This window comes from Clupea harengus, chromosome 2, assembly GCF_900700415.2.
Source record: "Clupea harengus chromosome 2, Ch_v2.0.2, whole genome shotgun sequence".
In the NCBI taxonomy this organism is placed as follows: Eukaryota; Metazoa; Chordata; class Actinopteri; order Clupeiformes; family Clupeidae; genus Clupea; species Clupea harengus.
Genome location: NC_045153.1, coordinates 556,870 through 566,869, shown reverse-complemented (window position 1 = coordinate 566,869; position 10,000 = coordinate 556,870). Strand labels below are relative to the sequence as shown.

At 45.9% G+C, this 10,000-nt stretch overlaps 1 protein-coding gene across 1 annotated transcript in view; it reads right to left on the bottom strand.

Moving 5' to 3' along the window:
• Positions 1-10,000, bottom strand: part of LOC105910586 (guanylate-binding protein 1-like) — a 24,558-nt gene that overhangs the window by 7,692 nt on the left and 6,866 nt on the right. The window contains exons 7-9 of the mRNA XM_031580426.2: positions 8,852-9,097; positions 6,620-6,900; positions 6,250-6,462 (exon numbers count right to left, since the gene is read on the bottom strand). Of these exons, the coding sequence (XP_031436286.1) occupies positions 6,250-6,462; positions 6,620-6,900; positions 8,852-9,097 (740 nt within the window). The remainder of the gene's footprint in view (positions 1-6,249; positions 6,463-6,619; positions 6,901-8,851; positions 9,098-10,000) is intronic.

Here is a 10,000-nt window from a genome sequence, read left to right as displayed (position 1 = left end):
GTTTGTGTTGGCCTGGTTCTAGAGTGTTTGTGTTAGACTGTTGGCCTGGTTCTAGAGTGTTTCTGTTGGCCTGGTTCTAGAGTGTTTGTGTAAGACTGTTGGCCTGGTTCTAGAGTGTTTGTGTCAGCCTGGTTCTGGAGTGTTTGTGTAAGACTGTTGGCCTGGTTCTAGAGTGTTTGTGTTTGTCTGGTTCTAGAGTGTTTGTGTAAGACTGTTGACCTGATTCTAGAGTGTGTCTGTTGGCCTGGTTCTAGAGTGTGTCTGTTGGCCTGGTTCTAGAGTGTTTGTGTTGGCCTGGTTCTAGAGTGTTTGTGTTGGCCTGGTTCTAGAGTGTTTGTGTAAGACTGTCGGCCTGGTTCTAGAGTGTTTGTGTAAGACTGTTGGCCTGGTTCTAGAGTGTTTGTGTTGGCCTGGTTCTAGAGTGTTTGTGTGAGACTGTTGGCCTGGTTCTAGAGTGTTTGTGTAAGACTGTTGGCCTGGTTCTAGAGTGTTCGTGTAAGACTGTTGGCCTGGTTCTAGAGTGTTTGTGTAAGACCGTTGGCCTGGTTCTAGAGTGTTTGAGTAAGACTGTTGGCCTGGTTCTAGAGTGTTTGTGTTGGCCTGGTTCTAGAGTGTTTGTGTTGGCCTGGTTCTGGAGTGTTTGTGTTAGACTGTCAGCCTGATTCTAGAGTGTTTGTGTAAGACTGTTGGCCTGGTTCTAGAGTGTTTGTGTTGGCCTGATTCTAGAGTGTTTGTGTACCTATTGGTCTAGAGTGTTTGTGTAAGACTGTTGGCCTGGTTCTGGAGTGTGTCTGTTGGCCTGGTTCTAGAGTGTTTGTGTTGGCCTGGTTCTAGAGTGTTTGTGTTGGCCTGGTTCTGGAGTGTTTGTGTTAGACTGTCAGCATGGTTCTAGAGTGTTTCTGTTGGCCTGGTTCTAGAGTGTTTGTGTGAGACTGTTGGCCTGGTCTACAGTGTTTGTGTTGGCCTGGTTCTAGAGTGTTTCTGTTGGCCTGGTTCTAGAGTGTTTGTGTAAGACTGTTGGCCTGGTTCTAGAGTGTTTGTGTCAGCCTGGTTCTGGAGTGTTTGTGTAAGACTGTTGGCCTGGTTCTAGAGTGTTTGTGTTGGCCTGGTTCTAGAGTGTTTGTGTTAGACTGTTGGCCTGGTTCTAGAGTGTTTCTGTTGGCCTGGTTCTAGAGTGTTTGTGTAAGACTGTTGGCCTGGTTCTAGAGTGTTTGTGTCAGCCTGGTTCTGGAGTGTTTGTGTAAGACTGTTGGCCTGGTTCTAGAGTGTTTGTGTTTGTCTGGTTCTAGAGTGTTTGTGTAAGACTGTTGACCTGGTTCTAGAGTGTTTCTGTTGGCCTGGTTCTAGAGTGTTTGTGTAAGACTGTTGGCCTGGTTCTAGAGTGTGTCTGTTGGCCTGGTTCTAGAGTGTTTGTGTTGGCCTGGTTCTAGAGTGTTTGTGTTGGCCTGGTTCTAGAGTGTTTGTGTAAGACTGTTGGCCTGGTTCTAGAGTGTTTGTGTTGGCCTGGTTCTAGAGTGTTTGTGTTGGCCTGGTTCTAGAGTGTTTGTGTGAGACTGTTGGCCTGGTTCTAGAGTGTTTGTGTAAGACTGTTGGCCTGGTTCTAGAGTGTTCGTGTAAGACTGTTGGCCTGGTTCTAGAGTGTTTGTGTAAGACCGTTGGCCTGGTTCTAGAGTGTTTGAGTAAGACTGTTGGCCTGGTTCTAGAGTGTTTGTGTTGGCCTGGTTCTAGAGTGTTTGTGTTGGCCTGGTTCTGGAGTGTTTGTGTTAGACTGTCAGCCTGATTCTAGAGTGTTTGTGTAAGACTGTTGGCCTGGTTCTAGAGTGTTTGTGTTGGCCTGATTCTAGAGTGTTTGTGTACCTATGGGTCTAGAGTGTTTGTGTAAGACTGTTGGCCTGGTTCTGGAGTGTGTCTGTTGGCCTGGTTCTAGAGTGTTTGTGTTGGCCTGGTTCTAGAGTGTTTGTGTTAGCCTGGTTCTGGAGTGTTTGTGTTAGACTGTCAGCATGGTTCTAGAGTGTTTCTGTTGGCCTGGTTCTAGAGTGTTTGTGTGAGACTGTTGGCCTGGTCTAGAGTGTTTGTGTTGGCCTGGTTCTAGAGTGTTTGTGTTAGACTGTTGGCCTGGTTCTAGAGTGTTTCTGTTGGCCTGGTTCTAGAGTGTTTGTGTAAGACTGTTGGCCTGGTTCTAGAGTGTTTGTGTCAGCCTGGTTCTGGAGTGTTTGTGTAAGACTGTTGGCCTGGTTCTAGAGTGTTTGTGTTGGCCTGGTTCTAGAGTGTTTGTGTTAGACTGTTGGCCTGGTTCTAGAGTGTTTCTGTTGGCCTGGTTCTAGAGTGTTTGTGTAAGACTGTTGGCCTGGTTCTAGAGTGTTTGTGTCAGCCTGGTTCTGGAGTGTTTGTGTAAGACTGTTGGCCTGGTTCTAGAGTGTTTGTGTTTGTCTGGTTCTAGAGTGTTTGTGTAAGACTGTTGACCTGGTTCTAGAGTGTTTCTGTTGGCCTGGTTCTAGAGTGTTTGTGTAAGACTGTTGGCCTGGTTCTAGAGTGTGTCTGTTGGCCTGGTTCTAGAGTGTTTGTGTTGGCCTGGTTCTAGAGTGTTTGTGTTGGCCTGGTTCTAGAGTGTTTGTGTAAGACTGTCGGCCTGGTTCTAGAGTGTTTGTGTAAGACTGTTGGCCTGGTTCTAGAGTGTTTGTGTTGGCCTGGTTCTAGAGTGTTTGTGTTGGCCTGGTTCTAGAGTGTTTGTGTGAGACTGTTGGCCTGGTTCTAGAGTGTTTGTGTTAGACTGTTGGCCTAGTTCTAGAGTGTTTCTGTTGGCCTGGTTCTAGAGTGTTTGTGTAAGACTGTTGGCCTGGTTCTAGAGTGTTTGTGTCAGCCTGGTTCTGGAGTGTTTGTGTAAGACTGATGGCCTGGTTCTAGAGTGTTTGTGTTGGCCTGGTTCTAGAGTGTTTGTGTTAGACTGTTGGCCTGGTTCTAGAGTGTTTCTGTTGGCCTGGTTCTAGAGTGTTTGTGTAAGACTGTTGGCCTGGTTCTAGAGTGTTTGTGTCAGCCTGGTTCTGGAGTGTTTGTGTAAGACTGTTGGCCTGGTTCTAGAGTGTTTGTGTTTGTCTGGTTCTAGAGTGTTTGTGTAAGACTGTTGACCTGATTCTAGAGTGTGTCTGTTGGCCTGGTTCTAGAGTGTGTCTGTTGGCCTGGTTCTAGAGTGTTTGTGTTGGCCTGGTTCTAGAGTGTTTGTGTTGGCCTGGTTCTAGAGTGTTTGTGTAAGACTGTCGGCCTGGTTCTAGAGTGTTTGTGTAAGACTGTTGGCCTGGTTCTAGAGTGTTTGTGTTGGCCTGGTTCTAGAGTGTTTGTGTGAGACTGTTGGCCTGGTTCTAGAGTGTTTGTGTAAGACTGTTGGCCTGGTTCTAGAGTGTTCGTGTAAGACTGTTGGCCTGGTTCTAGAGTGTTTGTGTAAGACCGTTGGCCTGGTTCTAGAGTGTTTGAGTAAGACTGTTGGCCTGGTTCTAGAGTGTTTGTGTTGGCCTGGTTCTAGAGTGTTTGTGTTGGCCTGGTTCTGGAGTGTTTGTGTTAGACTGTCAGCCTGATTCTAGAGTGTTTGTGTAAGACTGTTGGCCTGGTTCTAGAGTGTTTGTGTTGGCCTGATTCTAGAGTGTTTGTGTACCTATTGGTCTAGAGTGTTTGTGTAAGACTGTTGGCCTGGTTCTGGAGTGTGTCTGTTGGCCTGGTTCTAGAGTGTTTGTGTTGGCCTGGTTCTAGAGTGTTTGTGTTGGCCTGGTTCTGGAGTGTTTGTGTTAGACTGTCAGCATGGTTCTAGAGTGTTTCTGTTGGCCTGGTTCTAGAGTGTTTGTGTGAGACTGTTGGCCTGGTCTACAGTGTTTGTGTTGGCCTGGTTCTAGAGTGTTTCTGTTGGCCTGGTTCTAGAGTGTTTGTGTAAGACTGTTGGCCTGGTTCTAGAGTGTTTGTGTCAGCCTGGTTCTGGAGTGTTTGTGTAAGACTGTTGGCCTGGTTCTAGAGTGTTTGTGTTAGACTGTTGGCCTGGTTCTAGAGTGTTTCTGTTGGCCTGGTTCTAGAGTGTTTGTGTAAGACTGTTGGCCTGGTTCTAGAGTGTTTGTGTCAGCCTGGTTCTGGAGTGTTTGTGTAAGACTGTTGGCCTGGTTCTAGAGTGTTTGTGTTTGTCTGGTTCTAGAGTGTTTGTGTAAGACTGTTGACCTGGTTCTAGAGTGTTTCTGTTGGCCTGGTTCTAGAGTGTTTGTGTAAGACTGTTGGCCTGGTTCTAGAGTGTGTCTGTTGGCCTGGTTCTAGAGTGTTTGTGTTGGCCTGGTTCTAGAGTGTTTGTGTTGGCCTGGTTCTAGAGTGTTTGTGTAAGACTGTTGGCCTGGTTCTAGAGTGTTTGTGTTGGCCTGGTTCTAGAGTGTTTGTGTTGGCCTGGTTCTAGAGTGTTTGTGTGAGACTGTTGGCCTGGTTCTAGAGTGTTTGTGTAAGACTGTTGGCCTGGTTCTAGAGTGTTCGTGTAAGACTGTTGGCCTGGTTCTAGAGTGTTTGTGTAAGACCGTTGGCCTGGTTCTAGAGTGTTTGAGTAAGACTGTTGGCCTGGTTCTAGAGTGTTTGTGTTGGCCTGGTTCTAGAGTGTTTGTGTTGGCCTGGTTCTGGAGTGTTTGTGTTAGACTGTCAGCCTGATTCTAGAGTGTTTGTGTAAGACTGTTGGCCTGGTTCTAGAGTGTTTGTGTTGGCCTGATTCTAGAGTGTTTGTGTACCTATGGGTCTAGAGTGTTTGTGTAAGACTGTTGGCCTGGTTCTGGAGTGTGTCTGTTGGCCTGGTTCTAGAGTGTTTGTGTTGGCCTGGTTCTAGAGTGTTTGTGTTGGCCTGGTTCTGGAGTGTTTGTGTTAGACTGTCAGCATGGTTCTAGAGTGTTTCTGTTGGCCTGGTTCTAGAGTGTTTGTGTGAGACTGTTGGCCTGGTCTAGAGTGTTTGTGTTGGCCTGGTTCTAGAGTGTTTGTGTTAGACTGTTGGCCTGGTTCTAGAGTGTTTCTGTTGGCCTGGTTCTAGAGTGTTTGTGTAAGACTGTTGGCCTGGTTCTAGAGTGTTTGTGTCAGCCTGGTTCTGGAGTGTTTGTGTAAGACTGTTGGCCTGGTTCTAGAGTGTTTGTGTTGGCCTGGTTCTAGAGTGTTTGTGTTAGACTGTTGGCCTGGTTCTAGAGTGTTTCTGTTGGCCTGGTTCTAGAGTGTTTGTGTAAGACTGTTGGCCTGGTTCTAGAGTGTTTGTGTCAGCCTGGTTCTGGAGTGTTTGTGTAAGACTGTTGGCCTGGTTCTAGAGTGTTTGTGTTTGTCTGGTTCTAGAGTGTTTGTGTAAGACTGTTGGCCTGGTTCTAGAGTGTGTCTGTTGGCCTGGTTCTAGAGTGTTTGTGTTGGCCTGGTTCTAGAGTGTTTGTGTTGGCCTGGTTCTAGAGTGTTTGTGTAAGACTGTCGGCCTGGTTCTAGAGTGTTTGTGTAAGACTGTTGGCCTGGTTCTAGAGTGTTTGTGTTGGCCTGGTTCTAGAGTGTTTGTGTTGGCCTGGTTCTAGAGTGTTTGTGTGAGACTGTTGGCCTGGTTCTAGAGTGTTTGTGTAAGACTGTTGGCCTGGTTCTAGAGTGTTCGTGTAAGACTGTTGGCCTGGTTCTAGAGTGTTTGTGTTGGCCTGGTTCTGGAGTGTTTGTGTAAGACTGTCAGCCTGGTTCTAGAGTGTTTGTGTTGGCCTGGTTCTAGAGTGTTTGTGTTGGCCTGGTTCTAGAGTGTTTCTGTAAGACTGTTGGGCCTGGTTCTAGAGTGTGTCTGTTGGCCTGGTTCTAGAGTGTTTGTGTAAGACTGTTGTCCTGGTTCTAGAGTGTTTCTGTTGGCCTGGTTCTAGAGTGTTTGTGTTGGCCTGGTTCTGGAGTGTTTGTGTAAGACTGTTGGCCTGGTTCTAGAGTGTTTGTGTGAGACTGTCGGCCTGGTTCTAGAGTGTTTGTGTTAGACTGTCTGCCTGGTTCTAGAGTGTTTGTGTTGGCCTGGTTCTAGAGTGTTTGTGTTGGCCTGGTTCTAGAGTGTTTGTGTAAGACTGTTGGCCTGGTTCTAGATTGTGACTGTTGGCCTGGTTCTAGAGTGTTTGTGTAAGACTGTTGGCCTGATTCTAGAGTGTTTGTGTTGGCCTGGTTCTAGAGTGTTTGTGTAAGACTGTTGGCCTGGTTCCAGAGTGTTCCTCATAGCCTGATTCTAGAGTGTTTGTGTAATGCTGTTGTCTGTTGAACCTTTTCTCCTCTGTGGGTCTGGCTGTTGTATTTCACCACAATCTCCTCCATGTCCTGGCAGAAGAGCTGGTAGCCTCCGACTTTGGTGTAGAACCCCTGCTGGAGTTTGTTCTTCAGTGGAGCAGAGAGACCTGCGAGGATTTCCTGACAGATCAGCACCGAAGCCTCCTCATTCTGCAGCAGGAATCTACTGAACAGCTTGTCGAGGGCCTCCTGAAACACCACATGGAAACCTTCTTACTCCTTATCACAGAATGTCTCAGCTACTTAAAGGATTTAGTTTAAGAGACGACTACACAGTATATCTTTATACTTGTTAGTTTCGCTCCCCGTTCCCTCATCTGTTTCATATCTGAGAGCTCCAGCTTACCTCCAGAGACTTCATGTGCTTGCCATCATCATCCTTGAAGGAGCGCTTCATGAAGATTTCTGTTGCCAGGCTGGTGAGGCGCTGGTGTCCGGAGGTGATGTCCTTCAGGTCCACAGGGAAGTACAGCCTCAGTTGCTCCAATCCGCTCTCATAGACCTCAAGCCCTTCCTTAATAGCATCCTCATTCTCAAGCTGTGCCATGGCAACCACAGCATTCTCCAGACAGGGCACGCCCCCACTGGAGAAGATCTCCACGTACATCTTCACCATGTGACCAAGGACTTACGAGGGAGAAACACAAGGACTTATGTAAGATAAATTTGAATTATCAAATGTATCAAATGAAGTATATTAAATGAAAAAATCAGACAGAGACAGCAAGTTAAAACTGGGACAGAAGGCTGTGTGAAAGGGCAAGTGGAAACTAAGTTTAGAGAAGAACATTATTTGCCAGTCTGTGGCGCAGATAAGGGAAAGCTTTCAGACGATAAAGATGTGTCAGCAGATGAAAAGCAGAAGTTCTGTAAAGGGAAATTACCACAAGAATCATGTGTTATTACTATGTGCAAAGTGGACGAGACAGTATTTCACAATCTTAAGATCGTTAGATGGGCGGCCCTGGGGCCCAGAGTGACATCACAGAATTAGGCCTTAAAAGTTTGAGCATCCTCTGTATCTGATCAGAATGCATTCTCCAGCTTGCTTGACTGTACTTGATTGTCTGTTGGGCGAGTTGTATTGTGTCAGTATCTACCAGTAAAACTTATCTTGTTACAACAAATTGCTTCGTATGGTGGTTCCTCTACACAAAACTTGAAGCTGCGCTCAAACAAAACGGTAAAATCCAACTGCAAGTGAACCGTCTAAAACAAGAAGTTCTTGAGAAAGAACAACGTTATGAGCGAGAACTCAAGTCAGCTAAAGATGAGCAAAACAAGCTTCTGGGTGAGGCTAACAAAGGGGATAATGACCTGATCCTATCAAAGCAGCTTGAGGAACAGCTGGTGCATAAAACAATTGAGAGGGTAGTGAAAGAGACCTCAGAAAGCATATCTTCTCTGGAGCAGCAGTTGGAAAATTCCCAGGAAGATTCTCCGATAGGGAAGTTGGGTGTTGAGCCTAAAGCCCCTGATTTGGATAAGGAAAAACTTGCAGAAAAATCCAAGATAAAGATTTATTTGAAGAACGTTTACATTTGGCTGTTGATGCCAGTGACTGTGTTGGTGCTGTACATCTCCAGTTGGGCTCAGATGGGGTTGAACATCCGGCTCTGGGTTATTCCACTGTGGAGAAGGAGGCCCTACCCCTCGTCATGGCAGTACGGTATTATGAGGTTTATTTGGGTTCTGCCTCTGATTTTGTTACGGTCTACACCGATAACAGGTCTCTGGTGTGTATTGACCGGATGAGGAACCCCAATAACAAATTATAGTCTTATATTCCAGCGGTATCCCTTATTAAATTGTGTATATTGGTGGTGTTGACTACCTCATTGCTGATGCTCTCAGGAGCTTGAATAATTTGCCTTGCGACCTGTTTTTCTCTTTCTTCCTCTAGTTTCCTAGGGCCCTGGATGCTGGGGGACTGGAGATTGCGCAGGGTCACAGAGGGTCTTTCTTTTTGGGTTCTTAGGTTTCCCAGGGAAACCTTCTTGGGAGGGAAGTGTTACGACCCCCTGCGCCCCTGCAGACATTGCAGTGGCCATGCATGCCCTGCAGGAAACAGTGGGGACTACGTAACGCCCACGACGAGTTTATTGCCTGATGATTCACACCTGGGGAGGCGTGGGAGATAAAGGTCTACTGGACACCTGTCTCTTTCTCTCTCGAGCCGGCACTCAGGATACCGACGTTTAACCCCCTAGACACGTCGCCTTTGCGTTATATTGTATGGACTGAAATAAACACGCGTTACTTTTGTAAGAAAACCATTGTAGTCTGCCTCCAAATGTTATTGTTTCGGTCACGAGCCGGCCGGAACGTAAAACTCACTAACAGTGTAACAGTAACTCAGTAGTAGTGTGACAACAACAGTTGTAACAAGTTACTCATTTGACAGTAAAGTTTCAGTTGCATTGTAGAGTTGGTAACTAACTTTCGTTTTGTTAATTATGAACAGAATGGGTTAGTGTCAGTTGTACCTACAGGACTGGAGCTAGAAAACACTCCAACAACCCAACAGTTGGGTTGCCCAGATGCCATGAGCCTCACTGATTATTCCAGACTGACTCACTTCGGCCATCGACTGTGTGCCCATCCTTCAGCTGCTTCACTGGGCTCTGGTCGAAGACGAAGCTGCAGAAGCGGTCGGCGACCTCCAGGAACGCTGGGGCCAGCTCAGAGGGGCCCAGGCTCTCCATGCGGATCACATTCTCCGGGCTGGATGTTGGGAATGGGAAGGTGAAACACTTCCGGGATGGGAAGTATTTCCGGATGCACTCCCGAGGAAGGTTGTAATCATTCACCTTTTTTGAGTGACCTTCAAGAGATCACAACATTGGGTCTGTTTTAGTGGACATAATTAACATGTTATGTTATGTTATATTATGTTTGCTATGTTATGCTATGGTAGGTTGTTGTGTGGTGCCTTGTCCTAAGAATCAGTCTGACCCTGTGTCATTCTGTGCATCTGACAATAAAAGACTTGTAACTTGGTTTAGTGGAGATATTTAATCCTAACCTTCAGGAGATCACAACATGGGTCTGGTTTAGTGGAGATATTTAACCCTAACCTTAACACTTGAGATATTTATATATGTAAAGAGGAAGTGGGTCTCTGTTCTTTGTGTGTGTGTGTGTGTGTGTGTGTGTGTGTGTGTGTGTGTGTGTGTGTGTGTGTGTGTGTGTTTAACACTACTGAGTCCGAGCCTGTTTTTCACTCTCTTAGGTAGTCTGCCATGCCTTGATATTTTAGTTTATTTCACCTAACTAAAAACATTGAGGCAAAAGTGGCATGTATGATTATATTCTAGAATACCTCAGCAATAATAACATGGGAATGAAAGGAATGTAGTAAAAAAAGATTGAATTTAAATCAAATCTAAACAAACCCTTCCAAAAACATACTTTCAGAGGTGCTCAGACTTTGTACAAAAAATACATTGTAAAGATTTTGGAGCAAGGCTTTTGAACTCTGAACTTTGTAAACATAAGTGTTAGTTTTACAAAGGTGAGTTTAGCATTTAGAAAGTGTGTGTGGTTTCACTACTATATATTTATAATTTTAGAGTGACCTGTACCTTTTCAAAACTAGTGTCCCTACTAATGCATATTGATGAGTTAGGTGTAAACACACCTGGGACACCTCAGACAAGAACAATGGCCCTTACCTAATGGCCCTGGAATGTCTTTGTGGCCCGTACCCCCCACAGGATTTCTTGAC